This window comes from Hippocampus zosterae, chromosome 14, assembly GCF_025434085.1.
Source record: "Hippocampus zosterae strain Florida chromosome 14, ASM2543408v3, whole genome shotgun sequence".
NCBI classification, from domain to species: Eukaryota; Metazoa; Chordata; class Actinopteri; order Syngnathiformes; family Syngnathidae; genus Hippocampus; species Hippocampus zosterae.
In genome coordinates, this window is record NC_067464.1 from 12,706,284 (window position 1) to 12,730,661 (window position 24,378).

The window sequence follows — 24,378 nt, forward strand, 5'->3', positions numbered from 1 at the left end:
TCGTACAATTCATCAGTGGTAGTTTTACCCAAGCACCACTCATTTGGATGTCCAAGCTTGATTTTAAGCAGCCTGTGTCAAGTGGATTTTAAATGTCTCATCATTCTTTATTCTTTGTGTATTTTCATGGAATAGTGTCACAGGCTTTTTAAAGACACCTGGGAACCTTTGAAAACATATGAAAAATATGGTAAAATATATCTTCTTTAAGTGCAATTAAATGCAGCACTTACAGTAGATATTATGACCTATAATTCTAAAGTATGGTAAGAAATGCATGTTTGTTGGAGTGCTACAAATTTGCCATGTTTAAGGTTTCATTTAGCAATTTGGTTTCTCTTTGTCTTATGAAACACTAATGTTACGCTTTTACAAATACCGTACATGATACAGAAAACAACTTAATTCAGCTTGCAAAGACGAAACCACGCTTCAAAGACAAACATTAGATTTGTGCTAATTTCTTCCAATGACGATGAAGACTTTAAAATTAGTTTTATTCCAAATACGTTTAATAAAAAATGATTTACAGGCAATTAAAACACAAAAACAATTCAAATAAACTGCATACAACTGACATTTTTCTCAATATATGTGACACAATGAGCAATTAGTCGCAGAGTGGTTTGACCTTTTCCTCTGTCTACATTTTAGTAATGTCAATAACAGAAGTATATGTGATATGTGAGAGGGAAGTACAAAAGGCTTTCCATAAATACAGTGCTTTAAATCAAATATCATTTGCATCACTCACTTGGCTGTTGTTATATGCAGGTGTGATTGTCTATCAAGCACCATAAAGTGTTTTTGGTTTGTTTATCATCCTTTTCCTCCATTTTGATAAGTAATGTCATTTACGGCTGATTTCTTAAATTCTATCCTCATAGATTGACTCTCAGCACGCGACTCTGCTTTCACTCCACTCGTTATGCCCAAGGAACCAAGCGCCGTCTTCCCTGTTTTCAGGCTCTTTGACATTGGGATGCGGGTCAGCCCTGTACGAGGGGCCTGGGAATCGTGCCCACACTGTTTGACAATAGAGGGACAAAAAGACAGAAAAACAGAGAAAGAGAGAGAGAGCAGTTTCTCAGGCACGAGAATGAAAGCAGTTGGTATTTGATTGGAAAATGAAGAGTAATTTGTTTTAGAAAACTAAAAAGGGGAATTCAAAATTTGTTAACAGTTTAAATCACTGGACAGAAACAGAATGAACATGCAAATATTTATTCATTCTTTCATTTGCAATCCAGTTAGCCGGGCATGGTTTCTGTGTGTTGTTACTGCTGCAAGGCTGTTTTTTGTCAACCAGGGGGCACTGAGCCATGTGAAGTAAACACTGTGAAACAAATATAAATTGCAGCATGCCTGTAGCAGGGTGGCAAGTTGCCACATCATTAGCTCTGCTGTGCTGAGGCCAGCCCTTAGGGCCTTTTTTTGTCACGCTAGCAATCTGAGTCACAAAGAGGATATCATAAGGTCCACTGAAACAGCAACACTATTTCGCTCTCAAGGCTTTCGGTCCGCACAGAAATATGCACAAATGATCAACATCTAAAATGTTGTTTACTTATCTGTTTTTTCAGTTATTTTTTTTACTCAGATTGTTGGATTAGTTTTCCCAGAATTTATCTACTGTCTTTGAAATGGTTTCAGGCACAATACAGTACATGGTTTCCATATGTTTGGAAGACTAATAGTAATAGAAGGCCAGCACTGTGTCTTTGGCAAGCACATTAGCTTTGTTGTTATAAGCAGTTCAGCAAGCCACAACATGGTGACCACTTGCAGAAGATAACGATCTCTATTGACACCATTTAAATGAGGTTTTAGCCAATCAAAATATTACCACTGGGCCATATTACTCAATGAACACTTCTGTGACTGTGTCAATCAAGGATTCATTACCCTTGCAAAGAGAGAATATTTGATATGGCTCTTACAGTGTATATATATATAAAATATGTCATATTGTTCAGCTGGTCATAATGTATTTGTGCTTAAGGGTTTGTTTTATTTTTGTCTTTGTTATTTCTCAATCTACTTCCTGGTCCGTGGAAAGCGATGAACAGTTGGATTTAGATTCTGGGCTATGGGCTATCGAATTTATCCAAATGCGTACAGTATACGTAGCTGTACAGTATACAGTATGTACCGGTACCTTTATCTAGATCCTTATCAGAATATGAGGTACCCATGCATAAGGGAGACATTTTTTCATTTACAAAATGACTGCTGTGAATGAGGAATACTACTGCTGGTCTAAAGACCTTTGTATCCCACTGAATATCATTTTACTGTTCTGGTGTAATGAGCCTGAGAAAAACGTACCATGCTTTGCGTGGATCTGGTAGTGTTTGATGCAACAGGGGAAATCATAATGGTGCTCATCACTTTGTTCTGTGTGGTCCGGGTCGTGGTAATTTGGCGAGGAGAGCGCAACACTGTCCCAGTCGTCAACGTGAGCTCTTTCCCCTCAGTTACAGCAGACACTGGCCTGACTACCATCTTTGGGGTCAGACTACTACCTAGATGAATATGGATCTTGTTATCATCAGTGGTGGTGATGATGCTTGTGTTATTGTGACCCTTCCTTATTGGCACTGGGACCATCTGCTTTTCAGGGGTAACCTTAAACACAGCCCGGCCCATGGTCATCTCTTGGGGTTCAGGGGAGGCAGAGGCTTCAGGCACTGCCGTGGTGCTAACTGTCATGATGGTGACAGGTGACGTTGGCCTTCCTGAGGTAGAGGAGGAAGCTTGGCTGCTCTCTGGAGACTTAGCTCTCGAAATAGTTGTGATGGTGACTGGAGATTTGGTTCTTTCTGGACCGTGATGTCCATTGGTGGACTTTCCCCGAACTGTTGCAGAGTGTGTTGGAATTATTGTAATTCTGGATTTCGGTTGTGATGCGTTTGCATTTTGTGGGCCTGATGTTGAGAAGACATTCTCAGCAGGGGTGCTACTGATTTCAAGGGTGGCCATATTGTTTTGGTGGTCCGGTGTCACACGTATGTGTAGCGGCTGCCCTTGCTTGTGGGCCATGGTCACGTTTGGATTCCTGCAAGTCAGTGTTTTTTCCAGGCTGGTTTCATGAGAGTTGGTGTCTTTCTTCCTCATCCAAGGAATCCAGGATTTCTTAATACTGAGATCACTACCAGATGAAGGGGAGCGTTCAATGCCACCGGTCTTTTCCGTTGGCTTCTTCAGGCTCTTCTGCCGTAAATTGTTCATGATGTGATTCTCTTCTTGAACAGACTTCCTGATAAAACTGTCCGGGGTATCTTCCTCTGTTGGCCCATTGGACAATGCTTCTGTCTGTACCCCGGTTGATGTGACTGCAACGTCAACCATCCTCCTTCCATTCAAACTGGGCCTCAGTGCTCGACTGTGGCGTTTTGCAATCTCCAGTTCTTTGGTCAAATGGAGAACCTCAGTGCCCATGCTCTTGGCTTTCTCTTCCTCTTCAAAAAACCTCTGCTGTAGGACGGAGTAATCGACTTGCAGTTGCGAAAGCTGGTCCTCCTTATGCATCAGTTCATGTATCTTTTCCTTTAGAGCTATGACATCTGCCTGCATCTCCCTGGTCTTGGCCTCCTCTCTCTTGTATTGTTGCTGCAGGTTTTCCTCCTGGCTGTCCTCTTCTCCTTTCTCAATCGCTTTATTCCTTGCGATCTGACTCCTCATGGCCTCAACTTGCTGGGAAAGTATATTGGCTTTGTCTTGTTCTGTTATGAACCTTTTCTCCAAAATGCCATATTGATCCTCGGTTTTGATCAGATCTCCTTCAACCACTTCAAGTTGTTTGAGACGATTTCTTAGGTGCTCAATCTCAAAGGTTAGCTCTTTAATTTTGTTATCGTCTCTTTTTCCAGCCTCGGGTGCTCTCCCTTGCTCACATTTCACCGATTTGTTTGCAGGCAGCCTTTCTGCTTGCTCCAAACCATCCAACCTCTTTTTCAACTGGCTGACCTTTGAAAGAAGATCCTTTGTTTTGTCCGTTTCATATGCGAGCTTGGCGTTAAGGTCCCTCTTTTCTGTCATCAGACTATCGACTTGTGTTTCCATTTCCGATTTAAACTTTAAGAGTTTTTTGCTTTCTTCTATCAATTTTTCAGTCACCTCCATAACCTTACTCTGCTCGTCTTTGACCATCTTACTCAAATCCTCTTTTTTCTTTTCATCTGCCGTCACTCTTTCCACCAAAGTCTTTCGTTCCTCCATTAAAGCTACAGTCAATGACTTTAGTTTACCTAATTCATCCTTGAGGTTAAGCTCAGACTTTTCTAACTTGAGTTCAGATGATTCAAGCTCTTTCATTCGGATCTTGAGCGTCACAACTTCCCTGGAGAGCTCTTTGGTCAGGCCCTTCTCTTTTTCTAAGGCAGCGTACAACTGAGCGGACTCCTTCTTACTGATGTTAAAGGAACCTTCAAGTTTCTCCAACTCTATCATTCTCTTCTGGAGTTTCTCCACCTCAACCCGAAGTTCTCTGCTTTTGTTATTCTCCTCCTGTAGCTTTTTCCTGAGCTCCTTGCACTGATTTTCAGTTCGTGTGATTTCCTCATCGTTTCCTTCCATCTCCAGCACACGCTTCTTTAGATTTTCTAACTCTGTAATTAAGTTAGAGTTTACACACTCGTCTTTGCCAGTTTTGCCCCCTATTTCCTGCAGTTCCTCTTCTGATTTCCTCAAGGCCTTGTTGCTCTCCTCTATCTCATCCACTGTATGCAAAAGCCCTAGAATTTTTGAATTGAGTTGACGGTTGAGGAGCTCCTGACTGGCAAGCTTAGTGTTCAGCTCTTCATGCTGCTGAGCGAATGTGACAGTTTTTTCTTTCAGCTCGGCCTCTAAGCCCAGAACCCTGCGGGCATCTTCCTGAGCATGCTCCCTGGCTTCACTTAGTATCTTACTCTGCTGCTGAACCTGCTGGCTCAGTTCCTGGATCCGCTGAGTCTGTTGGTCCATTTGCTCCAGGTGTTGTTGGCGCTCATTGACCAACATCAGGGCAAAGGATTTCAATTTCACTAACTCCTCTTGCACCTTGGCCAGGCGTTTAGAATGCTCCTTCTCCTTTTTCACCTGGTAGGTTTTTTCATTGTCAAGCAGGCTCTTTAATCTAAAAGTGAGAATAGGAAAAATCAAGGTTGTGTCATAGTTAAGCATGTAAGCAATTTAATCGTGAATTGCCATGTTTCTGCACTAAAGACTGTGTTACACAAATATGAATACTTTGTATTCAAGAATATATTGTTTGAGCAGAGAACATTCATTTCAGCAATGGTGGTAATTTCCCATCTAATCATTAATGCTATTATTATTATTATTATATTATTCTTATCCCTGATCAGATAGATGACGATTTGATACAGCTCACTGACAATCCATAGAAAGCAAGTGCGGTAATTACTCATCAACACAATTAACCCAAGAGCCAAAACCAGAGTTAAATATTAGATGCTGCTCTTCCAAATTACTTCCTTCCTCCCAAATTAGAGTAGAGACGAACACACAAACTGTGTGTTTACTATCCTTTCACCCTGTAGGCTTGTTTCTCTCGTCTACTTTCTGGTCTGCTACAGTTCATTCATGCTACTCCAACAAAATGCATGCAAAGCAGAATGCACTGTTGCATGTTCTCCCTCTGCACAACCAACAAACATTGGACTCCCAAATCTTGCCTGGAAACCTTTGCAATGCAAAAAGACACCAAATTATAGTCCTGAAACAAATATTCTATTTCAAATGAATTTCATATTTCAAGGCATCATTATCAGACAAATAACGTAATCAGAACTTACCACCGTTGTTCTACAAGCAACACACAGGCATAATTACTGTGATACCAAAATCCAATCAGGAAGCATGACAAGTTGCCATGGCATGTTTTCCACAAACGATCCTCTGTCACCTCTCAAGCATGCTTAAGGACTATGAAAGTTGAATTACTACAGTGCGGAACCATCAGACCTCTGGTGCGCAGTGTCACCTCATCCTTATAAGGCAGTAGTGTGCGTCTGAATGTGAGTATGTGTGTGCGTGTGCGCGCGTCGGTGTGCGTGTGCCCGTGTGGAAGAAAGTGAGAGAGACCGCGTGCTGTTCTACTTTGGACTGTGAAAGGGGTGGGATTTTTGCCACAGGAGGAATGCTCTGCAAAACTCCCCCAATTTTCCTGCTTCCATGCAATATTGGCATGTTTGGGTGAAGGCCAGTTCAAACAATTTTCCAGACAGTTTAGGTCTTACTGAGTAAAGTATCACACAGTTTGTAATTCTTCATTCAAGTTCATTTGAGCATTTTCCCATTTTCTGACACTAAAAGGGAAAACAATTAAAGGAAACAGGAGTGATCGTTCATTGGAATTCCCCTTGTGGACAAACTGGATTAGTGACGGTTCCCATGTGATGAGGGAAACGGATACGGAACTTTTTTTGGGTGTAGAAGAGTGAGAATGACAAAACATAATAATGACATTAGGTTTATATGAGGCTATGGTGATGCACAGCACTGGACTTTGATATATTCTGATAATCACATTAACATCTCTGGCATAGCATCATCCAATTAGAAAATGTTGATTGAAAATGATGCAGCGATTTCATTTGTATGGTGTTTTTTTGTTCTTATTGTTTTGGTATTATTAATAGTGAATTATGAACATGCTGAGTTAATTTTTTTAATCCCTTTGGTATTATTAATATTAAATGATAAAAATGCAGAGGCATGTTCCCAATATGACTAAATATAAATGTTTTAGTCAGTGATCAGATTAATAAATACACTGAAAGTTGAATCGTGTTCATGAGAACTAAAAAACTAAATCAAAACAAATCATAGCACAAAATTTTGTCCTGCCTGCCTGCTGATGATTAAAAAACACGTGAGCTGCCAAAAAGCTGTCACGGCACCAGTGTGTTGTGTACAACTGATATGACTTGATCCAATAAACACAATAATGTGTGAAGCAAGAACATTGGGTTGATAATATGCATATGATGTTTGTCGTTGTGTGAGGTATGTGGAGGATACCCCATTGTTTTATACATGTCAAATGTAGTGGGTGTCCAATTTTAAATCCCAGTATCCGAGATAACCCTCACAGGGAGCTTCCTGTTCTCCAATGTGGGTCTTGTTGAAAGTGGTTGGAAGAAACTGCAGCAATAAAGCGCAGGTGGCAGGGTGTTGCGCTGTGATGTAGTACTAGATGACAGTACTGGCTCACTTCATGGGGTTGTTGCTTGACTACTGGTGCATTTTATCTGGATTTCCGAGCAGCTAAAAAAATGCAGTCCGTTATTGTGACTGTCCCAGCAACATAGCAATGTTTGTCCCCTTCCTTATGCACATTTTGGGTCATAATCAACAAGAGGATTGGAAATGGCGACCTAGACCTGCAGCGATTGGCAATTCATTATAATTAGTTGAAAACATAATTCTTGCCAAGGATGTCTTCTGTCCCCTGTCCTATTCAATGTCTTTCTGGAAAACATCATGGACGAGGCCCTTGAAGAGTTCCACACCTCCATATCCATCGGAGGAAGACCCATCTGCAACCTCCGGTTCGCTGATGACATAGACCTTATGGGAAAAAGCGAAGCTGAACTCCAGGATCTTACCACCAGACTGGAAGAGGTAGCGAGGGCTTATGGCATGGAGATAAGTGCAGAGAAAAGCAAGATACTGGTCAATAGCCACAGTAAAACAACACCAACAAGCATCACATTGAACAGGCAAACCCTGGAAGTGGTTAAGGACTTTAAATACCTTGGGTCCTTTGTGAGTGAGGATGGCAGCTCCACAAAGGAGATTAAAGCAAGAATAGGCATCGCAACATCAGCCATGACAAGACTGGCCAGAATTTGGAGGAGCAATACCATCAGCTTCACGGTGAAGGTCAGGCTGTACAAGTCCCTGGTACTCTCCACCTTACTATACGGCTGTGAGAGTTGGACACTCACAGCAGACACGGAACGCAGGATTCAGTCCTTTGAGAACAAGAGCTACAGAAGGATGTTCCATATATCTTATAGAGAACACCGGACAAATGACTATGTCAGACAGCTAGTCACCACTCTCGCTGGAGATCAGGACCCCGTACTGTCAACGGTAAAACGTCGCAAAATGGCCTGGTATGGCCACGTTACAAGGCATACCTCGCTATCCAAAACCATCCTACAGGGGACAGTGGAAGGGAAACGGAGAAGAGGCAGACAGAGAAAGTGCTGGATGGACAACATTAAGGAATGGACTAACTGCAGCTTCCAGACCCTGCTACGAACAGCTAAGGACCGAGAGTGCTGGAGATCCCTGACTGCCCAGACCTCCACCATGGCACCCCGACGGCCTCTTAGGCCATGGGATGAATAAGAATAAGATAAGATAATTCTTGTGTATGAATCTACAAATCCTCCCAAGAGTGTAATTTGTTCCTTGGCTAAGTGTCAACCATCTTTTTACTGAGATATTTGAGGTTATTGACATACAAAATGATCTGCTAGCTAAGAGGTCTTAATTGTTGATCGTTACCAGTATGAAAGAGCTTATTTGGTGCCCATTTTTTGCACCCCCATGACTGTTTGGCACACGGACATTTTGTTTCACTTATTCTGGCGGACATCCGACTCATGGAAAAGGAGATATTTCCATTTCAATAAAAGGAAAGAATTACAAAGTAGAACAGTACCAGACTTGCAGATGTAGCAGAAATGCATTTTTGTTTAAGTATGGGTGCTTTCATGCATTTCTCGAAAGGCAATCATGCATGTATTTGTACTTTAATTGTTTTATTTTACTTTTTTTTCCAACTGTATCTGTTCGGCAGGTGACGAAACGGCACAGGCCTATGGTGAACAGGGTGTTGCAGCTGTTGCTTTACACTCATAAATTGAGATGCACTACAAACATGTATTTCATGTCGGAAAATCAAATGTTGGTTTAAGCAACACTTACAAAAGTGAGACTTCCAATGATTATCTTCCAAGCATGCAATACCAGTTTTGACTTTGCTCAAACACTTGTCATAAAACAAAATGATAATCCAGTTTTAACATAAGGCTGTGCGGAATTACTTCAGACCACCAACCTGCTAGTTCGTGTAGTTCCACTGAGAGTAAGGCTTAACCAACAGTTCTAAAAGTTAAAGTAAGAAACAATAGGGTGGGGGCAGTTTTTTACTTAGGACATCTGCCTTCAAGCCACTTTCGTAATTACAAATTTTAAGCATTTGCTTGTTTTCACACGTGATGGGTGTCAGATTGGTCCACAATATTATAGATTAAAAATGTAAATTATGTATGGTAATGTCGCTTTGTCATATAATTGTCACAGGCACTTTTTGAATGAACGTACATCAACCCAATCATTTTTCATTCATTCATTCATCTTCCGAGCCGCTTGATCCTCACTAGGGTCGCGGGGGTGCTGGAGCCTATCCCAGCTGTCTTCGGGCAGTAGGCGGGGGACACCCTGAATCTGTTGCCAGCCAATCGCAGGGCACACAGAAACGAACAACCATTCGCACTCACACTCACACCTAGGGACAATTTAGAGTGTTCGATCAGCCTGCCACGCATGTTTTTGGAATGTGGGAGGAAACCGGAGCACCCGGAGAAAACCCACGCAGGCCCGGGGAGAACATGCAAACTCCACACAGGGAGGCCGGAGCTGGAAACAAACCCGGTACCTCTGCACTGTGAAGCCGACGTGCTAACCACTGGACTACCGGGCCGCCCCCAATCATTTTTGTAGTTTGATAATTTTAGTTGTAAAATGCAATTGGGCCAGGATATGGGTCGACTGGTTAGCATGTCCGCCTCAAAGTGTAGAGGTGCAGGGTTCGATTCCAACTTCGGCCTTGTTGTGTGGAGTTTGCATGTTCTTCCTGTACCTGTGTGGGTTTTCTCCGGGTACTCCGGTTTCCTCTCACCTTCCAAAAACATGCATGGCAGCTTAATGGAACACTCTAAATTGTCACTACATGTGAGTGTGAACGCGAATGGTGATTCGTCTATGTGTGTCCTGCGATTGGCTGGCAACCAGTTCAGAGTATCACCCGCCTACTGCCCGAAGACGGCTGGAATAGGCTCCAGCATGCCTGCGACCCTCGTGAGGATGACAAATGTAATATGTGACAAATTCCACATATTTACTGTTTGACGTCCGCAAATTATGGCAAGGTCATTTCAACAAGCATATATATAGAAAAGCACATTCCACATAAAGGTGACACTGTTCAACTTCTTTCCTTTTCTTTAGCCATACATACAGTATCTCATACCAAAACTAACTTTCATGTAGAAAGTGCAGCTGAGAGTTCTGTCATCTAAACAGTGACTTGGGTCGACTGAAGTCACTACCACTTAAGCAAAGATCTCTTGTCACAGCTACTTAGCCAGGGTTGACTGTCAGCCGAAGATTATCCTCTCCGATGTGCTTGCGATTCTTATTCATGCAGGCATTCGCTGCAGCGGAAACGGGTTAAAAGGTCAACATAAATTATTTGCTCCGACGCAATTGTGCATTTGGCACACATTTTTCATCTTCTGTTTGAAAACAACACAGTTGTCTCTCTGAGGGCTAATTAAATTGTCACACTTTAAATGCTTGAGCATTATCCGCATTGCACTAGATGCAAGTCCAAACATGTCTCATGTGATCATCATGGTCAGGTTTCACACTAATATGCTTCGAAAAATAATTTAGTTGGAGTGGTCTGCTTTATTTCAATGGATTAAATGTCAAAGTGTGTGCCACAGAAAAGCAATAATTTAGTATTGGTGTCACGGCATCGCTTGAAGAGCTTAGCACTTCAAACATCTATCCATCCATCCATTCATTTTCTGATCCGCTTATCCTCACGATTTCTTTGGTATGATACAATATGATGTTATAAAGTGCTCCCGTCACTGATTTCTTTGACATTTCATCTGAGTGGCAGAACCTTTCAGCATTTACATATTCATTAGTGTGTTTCAACTTCTGATCTTAATACGACTCGTACCAACAATAAGTACAAACAGTCTTCACTAGACAATGTGGGAAGATTCAATTACCCAAATGGCAACAGTTTGACCATGGACTAGTTAAACTAAATGTTGATTATTGTAGATGGGGGTTTGCGGGGGGGGATCTGACAGAACTAGTGTCAACTAGTGTCCCGGACCAATTTTTGAGAAATTTTCAAGGTTTCACAGAAGATGAACAATTCTTCCTTGAGAAAAGAAACTGCCAATTACTCTATTTCATCTGTGAGTAGTTTAATTATTGGCAGTTGGGGCTCAGTTTGTTTCATTTGATCTTTGTGAGGCCCTCTGTATCCACGTGATGGAATATCCGTGCTGTACGGCCCCCCTCCCTCTGTCTCTCCATCCCACTTACCAGTTGCAGTTTCCCTCATGACCAAAAAGGGAAAGGTCACAAGCTTTGGGATGACATCATTTCAGGAGTGATGTAATCGACTCTTGATTATGTTTCTATTTTGTACTGCCCTTATCTCCTTCAATGAACAACCGCGCACCTTGCACATATGAAGTTTCCATTCTGCCCACCTCTTCAGTAGTACTTTCTAATCTTTAATACCTCCGTATATTGCCTTCATTGTTTTTTTTTATCTGAGAGGGGCAAAATCAAAACAATGATAAAAAACAAGCGCTTTAGTTCTCTGTCACTGCTCACTACACAACCACAATAATAAACAGATTTTTAAAAGACAAGGTAACGTACACCCCAATATTGAAGTTTGCTAATGGACTGTAGGTATACACACACACACACACACACACACACACACACACACACACACACACACACACACACACACACATCCAATTTGTCTTTCCTCACCTTTCTCTCTCTTGCTCAAGGAGATTGGTAAAGTCATCACTTTTGTTCATGTAATCGACGTGTTTGCGCTTCTCGCTGTCCAGCTCATGGACAGTGCGACGGTGGCACTTTTCAGCAAGCAGCAATTGTCCCAGCATCCGCCTGTAGGTTTCCCTGTGCTTCTCCTGCAGGCGTTCCAGCTGCAAAAGAGCACAAAGAACAAGGCACAAGCTGTGCTCATTTTAAGAGACGGGATAATCCACGTTGCAAAAAATTTGCTGTGACTGACCTCAATCATCGGCTTTTGGTAGATACTGTGGATGTGTGGTAGGGTGCCGGTGATGAGGCAATCCCTCTGCAGGGCCTGAAGGGCCGAGTTACCTGCAGTGGAGGTGTCTGCTGATACACTGGTCACTTGAGGGGTTTGCTTAGATTTTAGCATGCCGATAACATCTTCTCTTGCCTGCAGGCACACGGAGATATAAAAAGAGTCGTGCAACTACGAGTGCTCACAAAAAAAAAAAACAGGAGGAAATGATAAAATGATGTTGGCTTGCTCTAATTTGGTATTTCTCTCACTTCTCCGAAATATGCAGGGGAAATGGGTCTCAGATCAAATTTTACTGGGTCCTCTATTATCACAATCAAATACTGCACTGTAATCACCGAATAGTGGTGGAGCTTTTTGGTGGATGTTTTATTAAGATACAGAAATGAATCACTACATTTGTGAAATATTGGCAATACTGTACAGAGGAGGGACTTCGAACTGTTCTTGAGTTTGGGGAAAAGGTTGTTTTCTGTGAAGGCGAAAAATCCTCCTTAACCACAAGGGGGTAGTCAAGATCAACTTCGGTCCCAGACTCGTGTGTTATTCGCACTCACACTCTGTACCGTGCATACTTAGGATTGACTGTGTGCTCCTGTGCTAGCAGGCAAAAGTATGTGCAAATATGGAATAAGTGAGCCCTCACTGTATTATTTCTCAGGTGAAACAGTGGCTGCGGGTCAGATAGGATGTTACCTGAATCTCTCCTTCCATGATCCCCAGCAGTTTGAGAAGATCCTGTTTGGACAGGTTCATGACAGCACCTCCTTTTTCTCCAGTCTTGGAGTCCATCACTGTCTGCTCTTTGTCAAATATCACCTCCATGTTATCTTCACCCTCCTGCTGCTGTACTTTGGCCTTCATATTCTTCACAGCAATACACACATCCTGCTCAGGGCTGATGTCATGGGCATCCTGTGCGACCCCGAGCACCACATCGGTTGGCCGTGCCAACTCACTGCTTTTGGATCTCATCTCCCACCTGGTCCAAAGACAGATACAAAGGATGTAATCCGATTTGACAATGAGTGAGAGTTTTTGCAAACATGCCTTTCCATTTATTTTTTATGTTTTTTAACGCTTGAGCTGGAGCCCATCCAATCTGATTTTGAGGTGGTTATCATCCACATTCATATTCACACCTATGAGCAATTTTGAATCTTCAGTGGCCCTAAAATGATTTTTTTTTGGAATGCGGGAAGAAGCTGGAATGCCTAAAGATAATGTGCTAACCAGTTGGTCATCATGCCGCCTACATGAAGCTCCCTATCAGATATCAATTAACGTATGCAACATTTTTCTAATCCTAATTTTTCACCATTAATCATGTTAGAGGCAGCACGCGTCCCATCATGATGGAAAGAATCTGAATTAAAACTGTGACTCAGTGGGTTCATTCTTCAACACACACGGTGGTTCATCAAAGTGGGAGTGTGTGTTTTTGGTCTCTTGTATGCATGCATTTGTGTGTTTCTAATCTCAACCTGTCCTTGAGACTAGTAATGTTTGTGATCTTTCATACTCTCCTCTGGATGTGTAAGCACCATCAAAGCATCATCAGACAAAGTAGAATTTCTGAGCAAGTGTTTCACAATGTAAAAAAAATGCTAATATGTGCAAAAGCAACAGCACTGCAACTGGGAATGGTGTGCTGAACAGTAAAAAGAGAACTGTATGTCTTTGAAGACTGATGGAATCGCATTTACGACAATACGCATTGTCAAGAGCTTGTCTGTTAAAAAGTCTAGCTCAAGAGAAAGTGAAATCTGAACTGCTACCCTCTTTCCAGGGGAAATAAGTCTTGCGCACAAGGCAGAAGAATACAAGATAGTAAGGCCTACAGTGTATCTCTCAATTCAAAGAAAAAAGATAAAGAACCAGGACAAAATCACATTTGACGTGCATGCCTCGCCTTATTTCTTGGGGTGCTACTTGGTTAATTTCATTACTTGCTACAGGTTGTACGTAACTGTAATTTTTGGGTCCCGTACAGGCCAGCAGCTCGCACACAAGTACTTCCAGGTCTTACCTTGGCAGCTTCGGCACATTTGAATGAGACAGCACAAATGTCCTGACAGGTTAAAAGCTTGCTCGACTCGGCAGTAGTAATGAAGCATGTGTGATGCTGTGAATAGTGGTGACAAGATCAGGAGTTCAATGCTTTATTTTTAAATAGTGGGCCCGATGCCATGATAAGCCATACACTACTATGGTACAGTGTCAGTTGCACTCATGTTGCAGGGCCACTCTTCATGGTTCAACAGAGCATGTTGACTACAGGCTGTCTAAGTTAAGAAAATATCAAACGTTTAACTGGTCTTAAGCACGGGAACTTTCATTAGGGAGACCGTCACAACAAAACATTTGCAAATGATGAGCAACATGTTCACTATCACGATTGCAGTGTGCCGTGAAAAGGGGTTCCACTTTTAACATTCCTGGAATTTTGCAACGATTTGTGTGTGGTGATTCTACACTTGAGCTTCTTTATTCAATTGGTCACGACTGTAGTGAGGATATGGATGGATGGATAGATATTGTGTTTTCGGTCAAAAAACGGAACAGATTAGCGCAAGGTCAGATTGAAGCAAAGAGATGATGTATGTATTTCTGATTCCTTTGTGAGTTCCCTTCTATTTTCTCTCTTTGCATTAAGAGCCCTATTTTTTGTGCCCTACACAATTAACTCTAGTGCAAAGCATTGTATGCATGGGTGTTTTCTGTGTGCAGTCCTATGCAGCCTATGCGGCCTCCCAATAGATCTGATGAAAAATTGTAAAAGAAAATGCGCTCAGTCCGCCGGAACACTGAGCATGGTGCAGTGTGGTCTGCCAAATTCCCAAACATGGTCAAATAGACTTGCCCTGGAACAGAAATGAAAGGCGCCAGTTTTTACTCCGGACACATGTGCACCTGTCTGAAAACAGAGTCCCAAATAAGGACCTTTTGGACAAAAATCTGAAGTTTGATAATACTAGCGCAATTTTGATGACAATTTTGTATTTGACCATTAAGTCTTAGTTAGGGTCAGCTAGGAATGGAATGAATTCGTCATTACTTCAATGCCTTTCCTGTTTGAACCACCTTGCCTGGTCAGTGACGCCTTGACCGTATTGAATTCTCCTGAGCAACAAATGGGGATTCCAAAGTCACGTTCCCTACATTCCAGTCTGGCACGCAGCACTCCCAGTTGTCTTCATGTAGAATAAAAAGAACTGTCAGATAATCAGGCTTTCGTCAAAGGTCTTTGGTCACGACCAAATTACCCACCCTACACATTCACGACTTTACTGATTGTTTGGCATCATCCATGATGCAGTGTCATGTCATAAGAGAGAGCCAGAAAGGCCACAAACAAAGCTTAAATTTAAAGTGGGAACCTAAATGTAACTCATGGCAAGTCCAGCTGTCACATTAGACGTACATGCATACAAGTATTTATAGTGCCTCATTCCAAAGAGGAAAAAATAAAGCTATAAAGTATGTCAGTGGTCAGCGGGTGGATACCGCCAATGGTTGCTACATGACATTTATCTTTGGTTTAAATTTGGTTTACATTCTTCTTTTTTTCTTTAACTTTAATTATCAAATATACAAACTAGCTTCCACATAGGGGTGTGTAAACAGGGTCCACAATTCATGAACATGCTGATATTTTATTATCGGAGAGAGAAAAAAGTATAGATTAGTTAGTAAATTGTCAGATTTCAGAGGTAAACCACCTGGCTTTTCAACACAATCCTTCTTCTATTTGAAAAAGCTATAAAGATGTTAAGTGGAAACAGACTATATATTTACTTTAATTTCAGGCATAACGGTCAGGTATTCCAATACTCTTTTTCATTTCAGTCGCCCTTAGGTACAGTGATAAATTTTTAACATCCATCCATTCATTTTAGATAATGCTGGAACAATTCAACAATTTAGAGTCTTTGATTAACCTTCACTACATATTTCTGGAATGTTGATGAAAGCTGGAGTACAACACCACAGGGAGAACATACAAATGCCATATAAGAAAGCCTAAGTGAAGGTTCAAACCCAAGAAAGTGAAAATGAAAGTGATAATGAAAGTGATAAGTGAAATCTGTATTGAAAAAAAATCCAAAGATTAAACCTTTTTCAGGTACCAAGCATTTAAAAAAACCAAACATATAACAGTTTTCTTCCAAACAACTCAAAGTTTTTAGAAATAATGTACTATCCAGAACGTTTCATTGTCTCGTGATTTTTTTCATGGAGAAAATTTGGCAAGTTGTACAGCGATGAGTCGCGGAGACTGTTGACATTAGTCTCCAGCCTCTTATAGCCAATCAGGATGCAGAACACAATACACTGTATTAGACCCCCCCCCCCCAAAAAAACCTAATACATGAAAAAAAATCTGTGAAATAGCGAAGAGGTGAGAGATGAACTGTCCTACAGCAAGGAATTACTGTATACAAAAACAAAAAACAAAATAAACAACAATAAAGTGTTAAATTTCAAAAATACCCACTTAATGTAAATGCAATAGTCAGAAAATGGCAGCTGTTTGATGTTAAATGTCAGTTAGAAACACGGAAACTTGACAAAATGAAAAACCCAACAAAAAACGGATGGATGGATGCCTGTAGTTCTTTCTCTTGAACAGACACTGATGTTGAGACCGCATCCATCAGGAAGGTATCCATCCATCCATCCATCCATTTTCCGATCCGCTTACTCTCACGGGGGTCGCGGGGGGTGCTAGAGCCTATCCCAGCCGTCTTCGGGCAGTAGCCGGGGCACACCCTGAACTAGTTGCCAGCCAATCACAGGGGACACAGAGATGAACAACCATCCACGCTCACACTCACACCTAGGGACAATTTAAAGTGTTCAACCAGCCTGTCATGCATGTTTTTGGAAGGTAGGAAGAAACCGGAGTACCTGGAGAAAACCCACGCAGGCCCGGGGAGAATATGCAAACTCCACACAGGGAGGCCGGAGCAGAAATTGAACCCGCTACCTCTGCAATGTGAGGTTGACGCGCTAACCACTGAACCACCGAGCTGCTCAGGAAGGTATTAGAAACAGAATTGGGCCTGGGAATATCTCTCGACAGCAGCCGTCGCCGAAAAATAACCGTAAAATACAATACGCTGAAAGCTTCATTTCAAGTTAACATAAGAGGCAAAGCCAGCCAAGATTTTGAAATGTGATGTTTGATTCTGTATCTGCCATCGAGTCGGCATTTCAAATCAGTCCAACTCTTAATGAAAACTTGGCAAGCGTGTTACTGTTCAGCGGTACAAAGCAGCAGTATGTTCCACCGTTTTGATGGACAGCGCGTTCCAGTCTAGACGACCAGTGACCTTACAGGTCGGATTTTACGTAACTACCGTGTTCTCGGAAAATTCTGATTTGATATGCAAGCTGTTCAAGTTGCAATTGTAATTCATATAAATCACCTTAAGATGCCAAATGTCAGCATACTTTATAAAAAAAATACAAACTGTATAATTATTATAAATTGTCGCATGTCAGAGCAGCTTGAGTTGAAAAGTGTTACTGGTAAGCATGTGCGTGAGACTTCAAACATTAAAAATTTTGCCTTCACTCTTGTCAATGTTGATGAGTCCTTGCAGCCATCAATCATATGAGCAAGTGCAGCTGCTTTACTGCATGACTCACCTTCATCAAGGAGGAATCATTATCGAATACGAATCCAGCCAGTACTTTTGAGCGAGCCAACAACGTCAATGAATGGGACATAACCTTGGACATGACATTTTTCTCAAAATAATGCATCACATATTGGTGTTTCTGTTTGGAGCTGCATGAAAATAATAATTCCAATAATTAAATAGATTGTTTGTAGGAAACAAATGATACAACTTTTTTTCACGATTAAAAACTCTTCTCGGCTATCTTAAAAGAAGTTCTTTGACAACTTTCCGTCAAAATACACACATGATAAAGAAATACAATAGACTTAATATCCACTTTTTATACTAGAGTTCAAATCACTGAGTTTTGTGGAGCAGACGGTTCTGTAGCCTAAATATGCAGAGTACGACCAGGCTAGAGAACGAAGCAAGCAGCGACTCAGTGTTTCTAACTTAACTGCTGTGTCACTATATTTACATACTCTGCTGACAATCCTGTTCCTGCTAATAATCACCACTAGATTGCGTAGGAAAGCGACTGTAACACCACATACAGTATAAGGCACATCAGATTAAAAGGCCCACTGTCGGCTTTTGAGAAAATGGAATGATTTTAGGTGCGCATTAGAGTGCGGAAAAAACGGTAATCGATTTGTTTTGGAGAGTTAAGAAAATAACTAAATACTCTCAAAATGTCCCTTTTCTGCTCAGCAATATGGCTAATCATGGATCATCTTTCAAAAGTCACATGACCAAACTCAGAAAACAGGTGAGCCATGATTGATCATTACCTGAGTCCTGAGCAACTGTGATGCACTGTATACATTTGAAAACTTTCACGTTAAAAATGATTTGGCCATTGGTTGGTAATAGTGTAATATGACAAAGAGTGGACAAGAAGAAACAAGTTGAGTACCTGGAATAGAATGGTGGCATCATTTTACGTGGTTATACATCAGGCAGATTTACAACCTAATTGTATGGTCCTACTCAGGTCTGTTATTGTACAGTACGTTTTCTAAGCTTGTTTTTGCAGATGCTTTGGCTGATTAAATTCTCTGTTCAGAAGTGATCAGTGTGACTACATTCCGAACAAACAGACTGAAGTGGAAACTGCAGTCGATCACAGGCTGTTCCATGACCCTCACTGACCTCCATGATGCTCTTGATATCAGCATTTTTTTTCCATAACCTACACAATACAGGATGTACCTTGCCTCTCACTTAAAATCAACTGGCAGAAACTAATGAATCATGCCGACGAAACACACATTTTCCCAATGATAGTGTCCTCTGCGGCATTTCACAGATTATCGAATGTCATCATTACCCAATTTTCTAATCCGCTTTCATTTGGTTTATCTCTCCCTACTGTTGGACTTCCTTCAGCACAATTCTGTTCCTTTCTGGGTAGATGCAGGGTGCAACAAGTTATCAGTGTTCTTGCAAAGATATGGAACCCACCATTTGTTTGACTTGGAACCCATTTGACATTATTAGGAACCAATGAACAGCTAATCCAATGTTATTAGCCAGTGCGTTTTGCCACTTCGCCATTCCGGATCAAATGATCCAGAGAAGATCTTAAGTTGCTGTGGAGTGTGAGGACTTTATTTTTAAACCAAAGTGAGTTATGAGTACCATCTAGTGATCTGTGAAACATCCAAATGTTTCTAAACTGCATTTTTGGAATTCAACTGCAGGGGTTCTTTGTCGAAGAGCTGCGCATGTGTCTGTGACAGCTGTTGTTGAAGCCCACCAGACTCAGAGAGTAGACGCCGGTAGTGCCGGCAGTTTTATCGCAGTACGTTTGCAGACCCATTCATGATACCGATATCTTTGTACATCGTGCATATTCTGATTTAAGGAAAGATCACAATTACTTTTGCTGTTTGTTGTCTTTAACCAATCGTTCTTGTCTTTAAGCCAAAATGTTTTGTTTGTTTGAGCAGTGCAGGTTGTAACTGTTTTTGAAAAGCACAAAGACTTTTTGCCAGGCTGAAATAAAGCCCCAGTTCAAAGATGACAATAACTAATATAATGATATATGTATATAACTAGATCATCCCTCTTGAAGGCTATGTGTAATGTAATCAAGCTGCAGTATGTGGAATGTTCTATGTTAAGGCCAAGTGAGTGAATCAATCCTTAGCAACAGCAGGTATGTGGCCTTGTGAGTCTAAGTGGCTGACAGGGGACTGTTAGAATATGAAACTTGTCGACCCTGAGCAATACCAACGTTACTTCAATGAGCGTATAAGTAAAACGACGGCAATGAATAGAATGAATAATGAATACCGTAATATAGAACAATTTCCATTACACTACACACAAAAGGGCATGCATCAGATCGAGTTGACATGGTTCAGGCAACTGTAAATGTGTCAAGAACTAAGAAAAGCAGAGCACATTCTTCCCGGTGTTATTTAAAGTTGTTGTAATTCTCTCTGTGGGGTTTTATTTGTTATTTTGTGTGCTGAAGTTTACAAGTCAATAATCACCACACAAACCAGAAACACTTTATGACACTTTATAAACATGGCTTGTGCATGTCAGTCAGAATAATTGGCCCAATGTCCTCCTTCACCTCTACATGGTCTTTTTCTGGAGTATATAAAACAAAAACAGCAACAACAAAATAAACCTTTCAGTTTCAATGTATCTGTATTTGGCATACAGAATAAGTCTTCCATCCACCCATCCATTTTCTACAAAGCGTATTATGCTGTTCAGGATTGCAGGGTGTTGGATCCTCTCTCAGTTGACTTCATGAGAAAATGGACTATACTCTGGACTGGTCACCACTCAATCACAGCGCACATCTTGAAACAGACAACCATTCACACATTTAGACTAGCCATGCTGCCTGCATGAAAGTCAGAATAGGTTTTTCAAAAAGGTGTTCTTTTTTGAAACAACTGATATTATTATCTGTAGCTTTATAAAGATTATTGTTTGCTATTCGGGATTTAGTACAAAATATCCAACAAGAACTAGTCATAATTTTGTTACTGTTGTCTTACCAAAATATTTTCATGTTCAATGAGTCAAGTTTATAAATGTTTTGGACTTTTCACATTATGGTTACTTTTTTTTGTTACTTTTGTTTTTTTTTTTTACAATCAGTTCATTTTCATTGGTTATTAGAGCAAGTTTGTTAGTTATAAGTGAGTCACTTATGGTGGAGTGATATGCGGGCAGTGTGGGATCTGTTCCCACTCAGTGACGATGTGGATGTGGGTGTGGGCGGTTGTTCGTCTATGTGTGCCCTGCAACTGACCGGTGACCAGTTCAAAGTGTAGTCTGCCTTCCGCCCAAAGTCCAGCAACTCCCCGGAACACTCTTCAGGAGAAGCAGTGTTGAAAATTGATAAGGGATTTTTAATGCTTCCTTTCAGTTTTGTTTATTTTTCTTAAAAAAAAGGATTTGTTGAATGCAGGATACCGGTAATTAACAATGTATTGTAAAGTAAACTACAATTCTCAAATGATAGAAATACCCAAATAAATACATTTAAAATAAACCCTGAAACCTCATGTATGAAATTAATTGACAAACATTCAAGCAAAGGACATTTTTGCTATAATTATAGTCAGTTATAAAGTCATAAATAAAATATGTCATTTCAGGTAGTTCGCTTTTTTTTAAATGTGAGAACAGAAATTAGTTTTCAATTTTAGTTTTAGTCACTTCCTTAGTTTTTCTTCATTGTAATAAATTTGGAAACTTAAACTCTTACAGATCAAATAATGAACTAAATCTTGGCCACCATGTAACATTAGAAAGATTTAAAACCACTCTTATTCTTTTACCCACCAATAATTGCAATGGATTCACAAACATTTCTTTTTCAAGTTGCCAAAATGCACTCACAGTGAGCTGAAATGAGCACACAACAACATTAACGGGCATTACATTGCTGCTGGCTCTCTTTGTGGCATAGATACCACATCAGCTATGGGGGGTGTGAGGCCGCAAGAGCAAGAACGAGGGTGAGAAAAGAATAAAGTTGCGTACAGCTTCTTGGAACTTGACCAAATGAATCTTATGATGAAATCCAATGCTGGCAGTGTGTACAGTATACAGTATTTCAGGTTTCCTTTTTGGTATATTGTGGCGGTGTACAGTTTCTACGATGATGGCACATGGACAGAGAGTAGCGGCTGAACCCAAGTGTCTCCTCCAACAGGATGATGATCTCATGCAGATGAAATTGAATTTATTTTAACACCATTACAGCCAGTACACTGGATGAAATGTGTCATTCTGCTCCAGGATGATGAAATGTGATGTGTGTTTCTCTTTCGTCAGTCGGTCAAGTGGGAAACGCATCAGTTTTCCTTTTTCTTTTTTTTGTTGCAAAGTAGAAGGTGACGTAAGCAGGCTCACATTCAAGGCAGTAAAACCTATTTAACCTATATTATTTTTCATTGAAGTTAAGAGGGAGCGTTTGCCTTGTTTTAATATTGTTTAACTTTTACACATTGTACTTGTCAAACAGTTTGCAAATGCTCCAGTGAATATCCATAGTCCTTATATGACTTCATTCTCATGACTCAGTGTGCTATCATCCTTCGTTGTCCGTTGGATTTCTGCCCACATGCAAACACTAACTCAATGGTCACATTCATGTATTGCAATGAAATGCATTTCATCCAAGATATTTTATTCATGACTCTAACCACTCATCGTTTACTACAACAATGGTGAAGCTCTAGTAGCATGAACAACACAATATTTAAGTCATAAGTGAATAATGTGTGACAAATCTGAATTAACTGAAAAGAAACGTTCTTTCATAGAGTGAAGAAGTGTCCTTGGCTGACTTAAATAAGGCCAAACTATTTGTTGTCTCCAATGGCCGACAACTGCCAAACAGTCTTTTTCAATCTGACAGGAGGACCAAGACAGTTTGTTACGCACAAATAAATTGGGGAAAAAGTTACCTGTTTTGCTGTCCCCCACGTTAGGTTGGTGATTGCCTCTCGTTTGTAATCCTGGTAAAGTAGGCAAGTGAGACATCCACATATATTCACTCGAGATGTTCGGTGGTGGTACTGGCATTTGAGCAGTGCTAAGAACAATCCCCTTGCTCCTTTCCCGAGAAGAAAGTCATAATGGACTGTAACTTCCCACTCTTAACTCTCTCTCTCTCTCTCTCTGTCTCTCTCTCTCTCTCTCTCTCTCTCTCTTTTGCCCTCCCTCATTCACTCCCACAGCTTATTCAGTTATGCTAAAACACAGCAATCCTTTCCAGAAAGCATTTGGGACTCTAAGTGTTGACAGAAAAAGGAGGGCAGTTGGGATGTTTGAATCTCATGAGAAAATGACTTTGTCAGCCAGAAGGAAAAAGATAAAAGTACAGTCTCATGTCCTTCTTGCAAATCATTTGACCATCTCGTACATTTTTTCTCTTCAGAGTCACAAGAGCTAAAAAAGTTTCAGTCTATATATAACAGCTGAGGTTATCTGAATCTCAGACGATTTGGTCGTCCAACAAGACCACTAAATCTTCCCGCTGACCTGGGATGACAGCTGAACCATGTCATAGTGCTCTGAAAGTACGGTGACAGCAGACACCCGACCCCTGAAGTTGCTCCAAGGAACCACCAACTGCTGACGTTTAGGTGGTCTGGGAATGAGAGCATGAGCCAAACTTTCCAACACTTCTGTAGTTACATTTGCTCGCTGTCTCTGCCACAATGTAAATTTAGACCGTGAGGTCAGCGCAATAGCACACTAGTCATTGAGCTCGAGAATTCATGAGGTTCACTTGCTTCAATAAGGTCCAAAAGAGGAACAATATCAACAAATTACTTCAGTGCTAAAATAGCACTCATTAGATCAGACCTCCTTCAAGACTGGACAGTCCAAAACATGTCAGTCCAAATCGACGTTCACCCTCGTTTGCCTGGAATGGGGTGTGTCGGGGGATCTTGGCCATTCTTTTGTACATACTCAAGTCTTGCTAAGTTTTCTCATCGTCTATCACAGTATCTGTGACGGGCCATCGGGGGTATGGAGCTGCTGAGTTACGATGCTGATATTTTCGGAGATAGGTGCCCGTGCGCTTGCCATAAAAAAAAAGTATGCATCTTAATTGTCATGCCGGGGCAAGTCAAGTTTACCGTGTTTCACACACGGATTCAGGATTGAATGTGAAAAGTGGTCTCCCAGTGGTAGCCAAGTTTACATCATCCGCAAGTAGAGATCTTGCAGTTCCGTTTACCGTAAGTGCACTGGACTGAGCTGCTGTCGCACCTGATAATTTGGTCACCGAAAGTATACTGCCAAGGGTGTGAAAATAGAAGCATCATCATTTTCGTGCCAGGACAAGTGTCATGTTTAGCATGTTTGTGAATTTGGTAGACTGCATGCGCCTCACTAGGCGTTCCAGCAGAGAGAGAGCATTTTCTATGACAACATATCATTGTTTTTATTTGTACTTTATTTTTCCATATTCTTGTTCATCAATCACCGAGCTTTTCAGTCCAATGTTCAGAATTTCAACAAAACATACCTCCAATTTTTCACTTGGCTTACAATTCTTCGCTTGGAGACTTAGTTTTTCTCCACTTAGATCCACCTGCTTTCAGACAACAC

At 41.1% G+C, this 24,378-nt stretch overlaps 2 protein-coding genes across 2 annotated transcripts in view; one reads left to right on the plus strand and one right to left on the minus strand.

Annotated features, from left to right (window-relative positions):
• The window catches only part of tfb1m (transcription factor B1, mitochondrial), a 70,161-nt gene that overhangs the window by 255 nt on the left and 45,528 nt on the right, over nt 1-24,378 (plus strand). The gene's annotated exons all lie outside the window — the stretch shown is intronic.
• Nucleotides 479-23,111, minus strand: LOC127615223 (filamin-A-interacting protein 1-like). Its single transcript, XM_052086841.1, has 6 exons — nt 22,722-23,111; nt 12,842-13,127; nt 12,107-12,280; nt 11,839-12,017; nt 2,329-5,116; nt 479-1,026 (listed from the first exon to the last, which is right to left on the minus strand). Exons 2-6 carry the CDS (start codon nt 13,118-13,120, stop codon nt 820-822), a joined length of 3,627 nt encoding a protein of 1,208 aa, XP_051942801.1. The 5' UTR covers nt 13,121-13,127; nt 22,722-23,111; the 3' UTR covers nt 479-819.

Excerpts from the sequence above, each read along its gene's own strand:
- LOC127615223 (XM_052086841.1), bottom strand. The coding sequence starts at position 13,120 with ATGAGATCCAAAAGCAGTGAGTTGGCACGGCCAACCGATGTGGTGCTC. Across the intron at positions 5,117-11,838 it reads CTTGAGCAAGAGAGAGAAAG|ATTAAAGAGCCTGCTTGACA; the intron begins GTGAGGAAAGAC and ends TCTCACTTTTAG. Across the intron at positions 1,027-2,328 it reads CCAGATCCACGCAAAGCATG|TGTGGGCACGATTCCCAGGC; the intron begins GTACGTTTTTCT and ends ATTGTCAAACAG.